Here is a 14,509-nt window from a genome sequence, read left to right as displayed (position 1 = left end):
CCTTAGGCTCTCCTAGGTTAAATTCCTGATAATTTTGCCTTGTTTAAACTGAATATTTTCTCTGTGAGCCTGTCTCCTGCAAAAGCTCTCAAAGTGCATTTATTACATGCCTTATTCTGAAAATCACCTCTTAAAATTGGGAGGTGTGGCATTGTGGGGTTTTAAAATGAAATATTAGAAACACTTAGGAAATAGCTTAATGGAATGCCCCACTTTTGTCTTTTGCTAAAAAACTTCACTCCCACAGCAGATCTGAAGATGTTAAAGTGCATTCTCCACCACGGCTCTCCTGGTTGTATAAAAATATAGCTTTTCTTAAAAGAAAGCTAGAAGTACCTTATGTTTACATTTTCCTGGGGCTGATTTGGTATAGAGAAGACTCCTGTCAGAACTCCTGACAAGCTATTCTGGACTGTGTTCCCATTGATTATGTGAGGTAGATAAGATCTGTTTGTCCCTTTGTCTGAAAAACTCCATGTTCAGTAAAGAATATTCTGTGGTTGAGCAAGCAGTGGAAAAGCTGTACAAGAGATGGTCTGAAATATACTCAGATTTAAAGATAAAAGAAATAAACCCCAACATTTCTACAGGAACAGTGACAGACTGGGCAATGGAGTTCTTTATGCTTCTGTGAACCCTGAGTACTTCAGTGCCTCAGATGGTGAGTGTGACCTTAGCTTGTGATGCTTTTACTGTCCTGTGTTCTGTTGGTGTCTGACTTTGAAAGGTCTGAAACCCTAAAAGATGTGCTGTAAAGCCACTTTTCCTATTTTATTAGGACAACTCTGGAATCCACAATTGCTAATGCATAAATGCCACTTGTCTGTTGAAACTGAGGAGTTTTTGAATTGTTTTCTGGGAGTTTTATCCACCTGAGGCAAATGCAGATTCAGTATTTTCACTTTCAGATTAACATCTACTCATCCAGTGATGTGTTCACTGGAATGAAGGAAGAATGAATGAATTTGTGGTCTTTCATTCATGTTTGCCCTTTTAAGCTCTGTTTTGCCCTAGTGAAACAAACCCACTACTTGAAGAAATCACAGCATCAGACAAATGTCCTTGAGGCCTCAGTTTTCCTGTTTATGGTTTAGTTTGGTGCTGCTGTTGTAGAATTCTTGCTGGAATAGTATTTCCCAAAGCCCCCAGGAGAGTAATGGGTTTACCCAGAGTGGCAGCAGACTATTTTACTGTTATTTTTTGTAGCAACACCATTAAGGTTAAAGGTCTGTCACTGTTCATGCTATAATCCTCTGTTTTCATCCTGTCATTTCACCCATGCAGGGCATGTGACACAACTGTCCCCTCCTTTGGTGACTGATAGGCAGCAGCATCAGTGAGTGCTTGGATGTCTTCTTGCCTGAGGCAGTCCTGCCTCCTGGCAGTCACCTTCTGAGAGCTCTTTTCTGCCTCAGATCAAAGACCTGCAGCAGCAGCAGCAAGTTCTGCCTTTGCTGGTGCAATGGTGTGTGCAAGGGATCAGAATAGTGCCATGCAAAGAGCTGCTGGATCAGAGTCTGCTTCCCTCTAGCCATAAACTCAGTGTTAATAGGGAATACAGCAGACACTAAACTGATACAGATGATCAAGTCTGTTTGATGCTGTCTGGGAGAATTAGGAGAGCAAGGATTCCAAGAAAAGATTTAACCTGAAGCATTGATTTGAGCCTCTTCCCACTCTGGTTTTGCCTTTGAGGTTCCTTATTTCTATCTTAGTATGTCAGTACCATAGTGAGGCCGCTTCAGGCCCACCTTTCTTTCAGATTTATTTGTGTGCCACCATCCCCCTGCCTCTGCATGGGACACATGTGGCCTGTTTGCACACGTGGTGCAAGGTCTCAAACCTCTCTGGGGTTTGAGCCCCAGGGCTGTCATGGAGCAGGGAGGGATCCCAGCACTGTGGAACACCAGGGTCTGTTCTCTCTCCCCAGTTTATGTTCCTGACGAGTGGGAGGTGCCCCGGGAGAAGATCACCATGTGTCGGGAGCTGGGGCAAGGCTCCTTTGGGATGGTGTACGAGGGAATAGCCAAGGGAGTGGTGAAGGATGAGCCAGAGACCAGGGTGGCCATCAAGACGGTCAACGAGTCCGCGAGCATGCGCGAGAGGATCGAGTTCCTGAACGAGGCCTCGGTGATGAAGGAGTTCAACTGTCACCATGTGGTGAGTCCTGGAGGTGGGACCAGCCTGTGACTCACCAGCCCTGTGCTCATGGACACAAGGCTGTTCTGGGAGTGAATTTGGGATTTTAGCTTCAACTCTGTGCAGCTTTGTGATATTATCATGAAACCCCAGTCAAAAATTGGAACCAAATCTACGTTCAGACCTTTCTCACAGGGCTACACATCAACATGAATAAATGATAATTAGTTGTACCTGTATACTTGTACTGAACATTTATTTTTCTTCTGCCAGGTTCGGCTGCTTGGTGTTGTTTCTCAGGGCCAGCCTACATTGGTTATCATGGAGCTGATGACACGTGGGGACCTCAAAAGTTACCTGAGATCATTGAGGCCAGACACAGAGGTGAGTCATGAGTGGCTGGATGTTTATTTCTTCAGTTTGAATCATCTTGAACAAGACAGCCTCACGTTGGAAGCAGCAGGCAATTAGCCTTTCCTGCCCTTCTCCTTCAGTCTAAGGACAAAACATGAGCTGTTGTGTGATCTCCAGCAGCTCTTTCATGAGGCAGCCCAGGGTGCCACATGGAATAGGTCCCTTCTTGTGCCACCGAGCCCTCTTTTCCAGATTTGCATTAGGTCTCTTGTCTGATCTACTTTCCCATCAAGATGTTACAGAAATTGGCTGGTTTAAGAACATGTGTTAGGATAGTTGTTTCACGTTGCGTGTCCTGCCTGTTGCCCCTGCTGGAAAGTAAATATCTGTTACCTTAGCTCCTGTGCAAACTCTCATGCATAGGCCATCAGTCTAACAGCTAAAATTGCCTCATATGATGCAGAGTCTGAAGGATAAAGATGACACACAGGTCACTCACCACTGAAATCACAGCAGCCTATGTAGAAAATGAGCTCAGCAGCTTTTGCCCTTGATCTAGAAATTCCAGCATGGATAAATTAAAGGAGCAGAACACGAAGCCAGTGTGTGCACAGGAGAGGGGCTGTGGTGTGTTAACTGTTTGACGCTGTGTTGCTCAGAACAACCCCGGGCAGGCGCCGCCGACGCTGAAGAAGATGATCCAGATGGCGGGCGAGATCGCCGACGGCATGGCCTACCTCAACGCCAACAAGTTCGTGCACAGGGACCTGGCTGCCAGGAACTGCATGGTGGCCGAGGACTTCACTGTCAAAATTGGAGGTGGGCTCTCCCAACCGTGACCCAGCTCGTAGAATCATCCTGGAAAATCAGTCTTAGAAAGCTTTTTATGATATTTTTTTGGGTTTTTTTTTTTTAAGCTGAGCTCTAGTTGAAATACCTGCAGAATGAAATATGTTCCTTGTGAAGATTACTGTGATTTAAGACCTGTGAGCAGTTAACACTGAGTTGAAACCTCTGGAATACCTCTGTTTGCTGTTGTTGCAGTGAGCCAGCAGTACAGCATGTGGGTTTAAAAAGAGGCAGTGATTTAGGTTCAGGTACTGCAGACATCTGGGTGGATGGTGCAGTTAGCACTGGTCTGTCATTCATGTCTCTGACAATGCACAAGAATAATTCTACCTCCTGTTCATTGATTCAAGAATGAGAATTTTAGGATTATTTTAAATCGTATCTTGAGTTGGAAGTGGAATGACTTCAGCTGGGTGCTTTCCAGTCTAAACTGGAGTTCTGCTTCCCAGACAGCTGAATGGCTTTTCTTCTGCTCTGCTGTTAGATCACCAATTTTTTTTTTCCTTTCACCATCCTTCCAAAATAGTGTCAGATGAGTTTTTTCAGTCTTCTCTCCAGAGAGTGATTTTAAGCTGTTGGCTGTTTTTGAGTTGTGCATATTAAAATAACATGTATAGCAGCAGCCTTCTGCTGTAGGAAACTAATTCTTTTTCTCAGAGCTTAACTCAGCTATTTTGATAATTTGTGTAAGTAATCCTGTCATTTGGGAGAAAGAAAAAATGATTTCATTTTGAGTCAGTTAATTAGGAAATAAGATCTTTTGAGGATTTTGTGTATTTTCTGCAGGTTCGTGGGAAGTCAGCCTAAATCCTTCCCATTGCAGTTTTCTCCTCCTGCCCCCATCAGCTTGTTTTACAATTCTGTAAACTGAAGATATGGTGCACTTCTTCCCTTTAGTGTGTTCATGGTTACCCCAAAAGCACTTTGTAAATGTGCTGCACTGCTCTTGTTTATGTAGCAGCATTGAAAATCCCCTCATGCTGAAACAGTTTAGGAGCATCTTGGCTGGAACACACCAACTAAGACTGTTCAGATCTCAGAGGAAGAGCTTTATGCCACACTACCCTGTGCTCACTGTGTGTCTGTTTCTTATTTGCATTACATTTTGCAAAAATCTTCCATTCAGCTGGGATAAGGTCACCCTGGTGTGTGGGAGTGATGGAAGAGCTGCACAGATGGGTTTTTTAGTCATAATCACCCTGGGTATGGTGTCCCTGGTACCCCTGCTTGGTCACTCACCACAGACTGGTGATCACTGAGAGACCTGGGGGAGTTCTGTGCACGTTTCCTGGGGGAAAAAAGGGGCAATTACAGGTCTGTGTTGCTAAAATGGATTTTGTCCTGTGTGTCATCAGACAGCATTTAATATCAGACTGATGACCTCTAATTTATGAACTTTTTGAGAACACAGTAACTGAGGTCAATAGGCAAGTGTGAGACCCAGCAATTCTGTCTCAGACTGATTGTAGGGAAAAACCACTGGAATAAATCTGAGTTACAGTCAGGGGGTTGAACATCCTTAGATCCAAGTCTTGGAAATGCTTATGAAGTTTCAGCTAAGCATGGATATAAACTGGAAGTATGTCTTCAATATTTGGGTGTGTTAATCACAAATGAACATCATAATCCTCTGTAGCACTTGAAATGGAGTATTGTACAGAAACTGTGAATTACCTTTGGAAATAGGAAAAAGAAAACCAAAAGAAGTATTTCCTTCAGCATGTGAGATTGTTCAATGACACACAATGGTTATAAGTACTAAAGGAGCTCCTTAAAAAACCCAAAAATGACTAAATTTGACAAACAATTAGTGAATTATGTGACATTCAGAAGACTCATCTTACTGCAAAGCTTGAGCATAAGTGCTGTAACTTATCACATTGCTATATTTAAACCATTCAGACTTGTCACCCCCGAAGCAGTGGCACAGTCTGTTGGTGTTGGGAGGGAAGGTCACCAGCCCCGAGGCAGCAGCTGAAGTGTCGTGGGAGCACAGCGCAGATTCCCCACAGCCAAGTGTGATTCTCTGCCTTGTAGGAAGGGGAGACGTTCCTCATTTTCTCCCACAAACCCAGAGTGTTTCTCCCTTGTAGATTTTGGCATGACGAGAGATATCTACGAGACAGATTATTACCGGAAGGGAGGGAAGGGTTTGCTGCCTGTGCGCTGGATGTCCCCGGAGTCGCTCAAGGACGGAGTCTTCACAACGCACTCCGACGTCTGGTAACAAAACAGGGCTCTGAAAAACTGCTTTAACCTCCTCCTTTCTAGCCTCTCTTCTTGTTTTAGTAGACTTAACTAAGGGTACTGCTTCTCCTGTCCATTCAGAGGTAACTCTCTTGTTCCATGAGTTCGTGGTTCAGCAAGAGCTCGTGAGGTTGAATTTTGCTCTCAGAGAGAGCAGAATTAAATGGATTTCCAGAACTGGAGGTGGCAGGATGTTTCCTGCTGTTAGTTTTAAAATCATTTGTGCAGTGAAAAACATTATCTTCACCTGGAAGAGCAAGTTGTCATTTTTAAAATTGTCCTCCTTCAAGAAAAGCATTAAAAGTTGCCAAGAATATAGAAGGGTTCCTAGTGCTGACCTGCTTTTCCATCAAAACCTTCTGTGTAAATAACATCACTTTCCCCCAGATGGGTTGTGTATACACTCGCAGGCTTTTTTGGGGAGTTCTCCCTTGTGCATATCCCTCTCCATTTGGAGCTTTGTTTGCTTGGTTTATATACTGCAAGATGCAGAAATTTCAAAGCCCACTGCATGCTTGCTGTATCTGTGCAGTTATTAATAGAGGCGTGTGCTTGGGAGAAGTAATCCCCTGGAACAATTCCCCACACACCCCCCAGCTTTTGGAGATAGGTAGAGAGGACTTGGCAGAAGGTGGTTGTGTACTGGCAAAACCTCTCCTCTGTCTTTTATGGTTTCTCTGCCTTCCTAACAAGATGTTTTTACTGCTGATCTGTTACAGAGTTGGCAGCTGATTGCCTCCAAATGTCTAGAAGTCAGTGGGAATGGTGTTTTAGGAGTAAACTGCATTTTCTGTGAGCAGCTTGAGGAGTTTGGAGTCAGTGGTCTGTAGTTCACAGCACCAGCTCTGAACAAAAAGTTCCTAAGAGGAATTAAAGTGAAAAAGCAAAGCACCAGAATGATGCTTAAATTTGATTTTACATATGGCTAGTAACTTACTTTTGAATCCACTAACCCTCAGACTTGGAAGCAGATGAAAACAGCCACATTGAGTTGAAGGGAAGCCCTGTATCAGCCATTTATCTGATTGAACAGTGCAGGCATGCTTTTGGCAGTCCCCCCAGTGAAAGAATTTTGGGACTTGTAATGGCTTCACAAAGCAGACAGAAATTTGGATTATATCACTAGAAAATCCCCAGATGCAGAACTGACCCAGCCTGGAGTGAGGAGCTGGCAGAGCTGCCTGTTCCAGCCACACAACAGGAATTTTCAGGTCCAGCCATTGCCTCCAAAGGGTTCAGCAGCAGCTCAGGGTGAGCACTGGGGGTGTCCCATGTGTGTTCCACACATGCCTTCTTTTAGCCTGGGACTCCTAATTGATGCTGTTTTTATTAAATATAACTCAAATTCCAAACAAAAAAACCCAGGTGACGCCAAATAAGGTGTCAGATGTAAATTAGTGCTGTAGTTGTTGCAGGAAGTATATGAGTGCTTCTCTACAAGGAAGAGAGGAGGTTTAGATTGAGTTTTGAGAAGAATTTATTCCCTGTGAGAGTGGTGAGGCCCTGGCACAGGGTGTCCAGAGGAGCTGTGGCTGCTCCATCTCTGGAAGTGCCCAAGGCCAGGTTGGATGGGGCTTGGAGCAGCCTGGGATGGTGGAAGTTGTCCCTGACCATGGCAGGGGTGGAACAAGATGGGATTTAAGTTCCCTTCCAGCACAAGCCATCCTGGGATTCCAGGATTTGGCATTTGTTGGTTGCTCAGTCCAAAGCAGGGTTGTGCAAACGGTGTTGCACTTCATCAGTGGGACAATCTGAGTGAATATCCTGGCCTGGAAAGGACTTTACTGATTACAGGATTGGAAAGCTGAAGAGGAGGAGCAGTAAAATCTTGACAGATTTTTACTTGTAAGCATAAAGAGGGAAAAAATGGTTTTATGGAGAGGAGGCTCACAGTACTCGTGGGTATTTCAGAGAGTTTCTCCTTGGAATGGTTTGGCATCTTAATTGTTGGAAGTGATTTACTCTGAAATTTGTTTCACAGGGGTCTACTTGTCTGGAGGCACAAAAAACCAGGCTCAACATGAGAAATTTGCTGTTTGTTTAGAACATGTATCCACAGCTACAGAGAAATTTCAATCTAAATTCCAAATGTAGTGGAACTTGACTTAACACTGTCATGAAATGCTGTCTATTTACTTGATCTGCTTATGGCTAAACGGATCATTCCTTCTCAGTGACTTTTAAAGCAGGCACTGTACATTGGAAGTCTCTTCATGCCAGGAAAAATTCCCTGAATCCTTTTATTTGTTCAGATTTGAAGTTGCTCAGTGTAAACTGTGGAGCTTGGCTGTTTTAGGGGCCATTTATTTGCATCAAGCAGTAAACAAAAGGCTGAGATTGTTTTTCCTGCCTTTCTGGGCAGATACTGTGACATGTAGTTCCATGTTCTTCGAGATCAGTTCTAGAAGCCAAGATGTCAAAAAGACAAAACCCTGTTGAGTGGTTGGAGTCCAGGATTTATAAGCTGTAAGGTGAAATGGCAACTGCAGGAAGGAAGAGTGTCTGGAGGTTTGAAGGGTGGAGCTTTATTTTAGCAACTCATTCTTTTAATGCTTTTCAGGCTGAAGAATGAGGTAATTAAACAGGGCTGGTTTTGTTGTAGTTAGGGAAGGAGGACATTTTAAAATTAATGTAATACTGTTCAGGGTGAGGGTGGATTTCTATAAATAAATCCCCAGCATCTTGCATTCTCTCAAGGCTGGTAGTTGCCTGGAAGGAGCAATCTGAGTTTATTTGTTAGGATAATCTGACGAGTAGGTGTGCAAGACTTGTCCTTGTTATCCCTGCAGTGATCAAAGAAGCTTCAAAGGCGCCCAAATGTTGAGTTGACCCCCTGTCCCTCCCTCCCCTGAAAGGAAAACAATTGCAGGGCAGTTTGTGGCTTCTGGCTCCAGACGCAAACCAGTTTAGATCCCAGGGATATCTGAAAGATAAAACCACAGGGCCATAACCAGCTAATGGCACTGGACTCCTGTTTTCATAACTCCCCCCCAGTGGAACCGTGTGTTTTTCACTCAGCTTGACTCAGCATTTTACCACACAGACAGCATTGAGATTTTCCTTCTTTGCCCAGCAGCTCTAAAAGCAGATGACTCTTCAGTGCAGCGCAGACAATTTGAGCTGTGTCTGCTCAATAATCTAATTTTAAATGGAGATATTTTTAGAAAGTGTCAATACTTACGTCCAAACTACCCAATTACATAACTATGCTTATCTTCCTTTGCCAGTAATCAATTCCTATTATTAGACAAACTGCTTTTTTTTTCACTTCTGCTGTCCTTTGTAGTTATCTGGAAGGAGCTGGAAGCTGTGTTTCAAGAACACAGTTACACGCATGTCACAAGGGGTAGCTGAGTTTTTCCCACCTGAGCCCTTTTCTCACTGGAGTGGAGGTGTTTGAAGTCAGCAGTCTCTGGAGGGAGGGGTTGTGGCTGTCACCACAGGCTCGTGTTTTTTGAGCAACTGGAATTCTTTGGTAAAAGAAAACACCCATGGACGCCCAGCACTCGGCATCTTGTAAGAATTACACCTTGTGAACTGTCTGGGAGGCTGAAGCTGTGCTGTTCCTGCAGGTCCTTCGGAGTGGTGCTGTGGGAGATCGCGACGCTGGCGGAGCAGCCGTACCAGGGCATGACCAACGAGCAGGTGCTGCGCTTCGTCATGGAAGGGGGGCTGCTGGAAAAGCCAGACAATTGTCCTGACATGCTGTAAGTGCCACACTGCCCTGTGGGCACAGCCTGTGCCTCCTGCAGGGTCTGCCCTTGCCAGCTACCACAGGAGGGGCTGCTCAGTCTCTGTCAACCCAGTGTTGTATGGTGGTGAGACATTCCAGAAAACAACTTTGCTTGTGGCCAGAATCTCACCTTGGGCTATCTCCTCTAATAGGCAAACAAAATCCAGGCTTTGTGTTACTGAATAAAATGAGGCTTAATAAAAATGTCACTATATAGTGACATTTGCTGCATCAGGAGGATCTGTGCCTAAATCATCTCTCTTCTGCTTAAAATTGAGCATAAAGAGAGAAGAGAGCGAGGGACAAGCTGAAATGTGTGTAAACACTGGAATTCAACTTTTCAGTTCAGCATACAGACAAATCAGTGTATCTGAGGCTGGATTGAATCTGCTGTTTCAGCCACGGCACTTGTCCCATTGAGATAAACCAATCCCCCCTGCTAACAGTTTCCTTCCCTGCAAGCACAGGGTGAGGTTTTCCACAGAAAAACCTCTCCCTGCCCCAGGATCAACCCACAGCCTCACAGCAGCAGAGGGTGTGCAGTGCAGCAGCTTCAGTTTTTAGCTTTACATTGCTGAAATACTTCTGCTGGCCTTTGTGTACAGCAGTTTCAGTTGTTCAGACTTTATTGCTTTGATATACTTCCCAAACTGACTTTTGGGAAGGAAATACTGCGTCTTGCACTTATTGAAATTTGTTGGAGGCCCCCAGAAGGGATACAATCACTTAAGGGCCTCAGCTGCTTGGGATTCTTAGGAAAATAGCTTTTTTGGCTGGAGCCTGGCTGTGGTTTCAGATGACAGGCAGTGTTGTTTTGTTGTTTGAGGGGGGTGGGTGGTATATGCAGGGGGAGGTGTAGCTGCCATGTGATTCCTTGGTTTCACATTCCTTCCCTTTCGAGATGCTGAGGAGAATTCCTGGCAGTTGGATGGACTGGACATTGTTTAACACACAGAGCTGTGTAATGGGGTGGGCACAGCTGGGAAGGGCAGGGATGTGGTGGGTTCAGCTCCCTGGGTTCCCAGGAGAAAGCACCTCTGCAGTGAGAGCAGCCTCAGTGGGGAGAGATCCAGCATCAGGAATTCCCTGTTAAGCTGGGTGTGTGTGGTGTGAGCAGGGTGGGAGGGAGTCAGCCCCGAAGTTCTCTCTGCTGCAGCCCACCCAGCTCTCCTTCCTCCCCCTCCTCAGGGAATCTCCTCTGCTCCGGGGCTGTTGCTGCTGCATGAATCCCCTTTCAAGGTCCTGCTTTTGAGCTGGGAGAGCTTGGTTAAAGTCTGGCAGAGCAAATCTTTGCACTGGTGTGCAAAGGCCTTTCTTGTGCTGCTCCTCATGGAGAAGCTGCTCACAGGCTGGTTCAGCCTGACAAGAGGTGCTGAGTAAAAAAAATCTGCCTTTGAATTGTGCTGCTTTGCTCTGTCAGAAAAAGGAATGAGCTGAACTCAGACCTAAGGCACAGCCACTTTGGTGGTGAATTTTTTTGTTTGCTTTTTTTTTAGTGATAAAGTTGAGTATAAAACATCTTGGCTTTATCCCAAATGTAAAAAGGGGAGGAAAAAAAAGTATGACCTTATTGTGACTTGCTTTTGCTCCCTTTCAGCTTGTTTTGTCTTTGTTTCAGTACAGACACCCAAATCTACTGAAATTCAAGTAGGCATTTGTAGGAATAACAGTAGAGAGCTCCAGGAGTAACCTTCACCTTTGTTCCCTGCACATGCACTTGGCAATCAAAAAATGTCTTATGTTCCTGTGGTGCTTTATTCTTTGCGTGTTTTCAGTTCTTTCCCTGCCCAGGAAGCTGTGCCAATGCTGTGCCACCCTCAGTGACCTCCCCACTGCCCCACACACTGCTGGCAGGACCAGACCTGCTCTGGTTCCTCTCCAGGGCCCATAACCTCCTCCTCAGCTGGGAACCTGCAGGAAGATGAGGACATGGGCAGGAGAGTGTTTTTAACAGTGTCTAAGAGCCCTGAAATTGCATATGGATCCTTGTCAGTGCCTGTGCTCTCCTGAGCCTGGCACAGTGGGTCGGTGGCTTTTAGGTGGAGCTGGGTGGGTTCTGTTCTACAGCATGGCTGAGCAGGGCAAAGGGGGATTTTACAGGGGGTTGTCCTGTGGCTGGAGGTGGTGAATCCCTGTGAAAAGGGCAAAGCACAAAGGGGAGGGTATTTCTGGAGGCTCTTTACTGTTGCACAGGGTGAAACAAGCCTCAGTTGTGTTTATGCTACACCCTCTTGGCATAGCTGGCGTGGCTCTGCAGACAGAACCATGCAATAAGACAGATGGTTCAGTAAGACAGTGCCAGGAGAAGCTTTGCTGTTTTTCTCCTCTTCCTGTGCACTCAGTGATGTTTTTATGTCCTCCCATTGTTATGGCACTGCTCATCAGGTGACGGCTGCGTGGCACCGAGCTGTGGTACAGCTGAAGCTCTCAGACAGTGTGTTCCCATGGGGCTTTTAAAAGTTGTGGAGGCTGGAATTCCACTCTGTTTTTGAAGCAGGATTGCTTCCCCCACATGCATTGTAGACTATTTACGCAGTGCTGATTTCCCTTTGTTCCTGCTCAGAACCCGGGGTCTGCTCTGCAGAGGCACTGGCAGCACAGGCACCAGCAGGGGAGGAGAGGTCCTTTTGCTGTTCCCCACCAAATCAAGTGTATTGCAAAGCACAAATGGAATGCAGCTTCTATAGGAACTTTCCATTTTCTGGTTTTGGTTTTTTTCTGTTATTGTCTCTGTGTAAAACAGAGCTCAGTTTCTGCTCATTTCCTTGAGCAAAAGATGCACAGAGGGATGCTGGCTATTCCCCTATCCCATGGTGGTGCCTCCAGCTCCCTGGAGCTCACTTGCCACCAGTCAGGAACGTACTTTATAAATCTGCTCAGGTTGTATTAACAGCCTGTAAATTCCTCCATTGTCTATTGGAAAGGTTTTTATTTTGTTTGAGATAATGTAAACAAGGCCTGCGAACACACAGAGTTAAAAAGGAAAAAAAAATCCTTTTATGGGAACTCTGTAGGGTTTTTAAATCTGGAATGGCTTAAAAGAAACATCACATGTCCTTGTTTGTGCTGATGTCACATGCATTACTCCGCTGCTTGTGGTATCTCCTTAGCATTGCCCTTAGGCCTCGGGGCGCAGCGCCAGCGAATATCCAGAGTTCCTGGCTCCAGCCAAGCTTCTATTCAGGGACACAGCAGTCAGCTGGAAGGGAAACAGCAATGAAGTAACAGAAATGGATTTTATATATTTATGTCTCAAGCTTTCCTCACCCTTGTGGGTGAGGGTACGGTGCAGTTTTATAGTCTGGCTCGGCTTTTGCTCTGAAAGGCTTTTCAGACTCAAAAACAAGCAGGAGCTGGGCAGTGTTTGCGTGTCTACGTGCGGTTACAATGCAGCATTGAGTACCCGGGGAGCTCTCCCAGCACGGGCTGGTTTTGCCAGCCCCAGTTGGGTGTCACAAGGCCATTCTCAGGTGGCTGACGTTTGCTCACGCGGAGCGCTGCCAGTGGAGTCTGGCAGGGATGTTGGGCACTTTAGATGCACTTCAGTGAAGATTGCTTTGGGTTTGGTTGGAGCACTCAGCGGTGTTTGCAGCCCAAACACAGCCACTTGCCCTCTCTGCTGGTTCACGTCAGCTGAGAGCACAGTGGAGGTGCAACAGTATTTCCCAGTTTCCCGAGTTTCTGGGCTGGGGTTTTGTTTCAGGCCGGGGCTCCTGAACTCTCTCCAGACCCACCATGGGCTGCGGAGCCCAGGTTTCTCCAGCTCAGTGTCAGTCCTGTTGGAAGGGTTGTTCTAGAGCAGGGACATTACTCCGGGATGAACTTACTTCCTATACAAAAAGAGAGTGAATTTGTTTGTTTGTTTTGGTCTATTTAGTTTTAAAATAAAATTTTTCCACACTGATGCACAGATCTGGTCAACTGAGGGCACAAGGCAGTGAGAGCTAATGAAGACATCAAATAGAATTGCTTGTTTGCACTCTGAAAATCTGTGGAAGTTGGAAATATGGTGTTGTTGTTCTCTAGAATTGAAGCTAAAAGTTCAGGTGACCTGGCTTAAGGGAAGGCTGGCAGAGGTGGGAAATAAACCCCAGCAAGCCAAGGGGGTCTGACTGGGGCTGCAGGTCCCAGTGCTGGCAGGTGAGTCAGAGATGTGCATTACCTTAACTGAGATATCTTTCTTGGCTTTATTTTATTTTTAGATCCATTCTTACTCTAGCACAGAGTAGTAGTTTTGGCCAGCAGTGACTTCCTCCACACAGCATGTTCCTCTGAGCACTGTGTACACAGAGGGTTGGCTGGAAGAATTAATGCTAATCTTCCTTTTCTTATTTAAATTTGTCCTATTACTCTGCTGTGTTAACAGAAGACATCCCTATTCCACCTTCACAGACGGTGAAATCCTTTCTTGTGTTATGTTTAAAGCTCAGGGCGATCTCCTGGGAATATCCAATTTTGCTGTGTCATGAAAATGCTGTTTTCATTATGTCTGTATTACAGTTTCATTTTGTGGTTTTGTTTTGCCAGCATGGGACATTGTACAGATCTAATCATGGATGTGCTTAAACAGATGATCTCACACTCTGTAAAATATTAATGCATCCCTGGCCGTAAATGAAAACAACCTAATTTTAAAATAAAAAGATTAGAGAATGTCTTTGAGATTGGCAAATGTCCACTGGGGATTACAGTTAATTTTAATGTAATTTTCTTCTTTCAGGGGAAAAAGGCGGTGCTTTACCTTGTGTGTATTTCCTATTTTAATTTCTTTCCAAGTCAGTATTGATGGGGTGGGATGAGTTGTTTGAAAAAGATACTCTGAGAGGTGGAATCATGTAGCTTATGGCTGAGTAAGCACAGAGTAATTTAGAGGAAAAAGAGAAATACCAAGTCAGAATAAAAGTATGCAGTGGTGTTGGATATCAGGTACCCATGAGACACAAGGTGTGGGAAAGAGCAGGAGAGGTGAGGTAGGAGGTGTGGGAGTAAATGGGTGATGAGAGGAAGGTGGAAATGTGACACAGATTGACAGCATGTTGTGAGCTGCAGGGGCCCCACCAGGATCATCAATTCCAACTCTTAAGCAAATGACCAGTTATGGGTGTTGAACCCACAACCCTGGGGATCTCGGCCTGTGGAAGTTCTGTCACTTTGCCTTCCCTGGGGGTGGAACGATTCTCTAAAACT

General features: G+C 45.3%; 1 protein-coding gene across 3 annotated transcripts in view; it reads left to right on the top strand.

The window, feature by feature from the left end:
* Positions 1 to 14,509, top strand: part of IGF1R (insulin like growth factor 1 receptor) — a 169,471-nt gene that overhangs the window by 147,448 nt on the left and 7,514 nt on the right. For 2 of the 3 annotated variants that reach the window (XM_063169908.1, XM_063169907.1), the window contains exons 15-20: positions 591 to 661; positions 1,931 to 2,160; positions 2,413 to 2,523; positions 3,153 to 3,312; positions 5,436 to 5,565; positions 9,162 to 9,296. In XM_063169908.1, coding sequence (XP_063025978.1) covers positions 591 to 661; positions 1,931 to 2,160; positions 2,413 to 2,523; positions 3,153 to 3,312; positions 5,436 to 5,565; positions 9,162 to 9,296 — 837 coding nt within the window. Of the gene's footprint in view, positions 1 to 590; positions 662 to 1,930; positions 2,161 to 2,412; positions 2,524 to 3,152; positions 3,313 to 5,435; positions 5,570 to 9,161; positions 9,297 to 14,509 lie in introns of those variants that run through there. The other variant, XM_063169909.1, reaches the window with a different exon arrangement.

The sequence above is a fragment of the Melospiza melodia genome, chromosome 15 (assembly GCF_035770615.1).
Source record: "Melospiza melodia melodia isolate bMelMel2 chromosome 15, bMelMel2.pri, whole genome shotgun sequence".
Taxonomy (NCBI): Eukaryota; Metazoa; Chordata; class Aves; order Passeriformes; family Passerellidae; genus Melospiza; species Melospiza melodia.
This window is presented reverse-complemented; position numbering and strand designations above follow the sequence as displayed.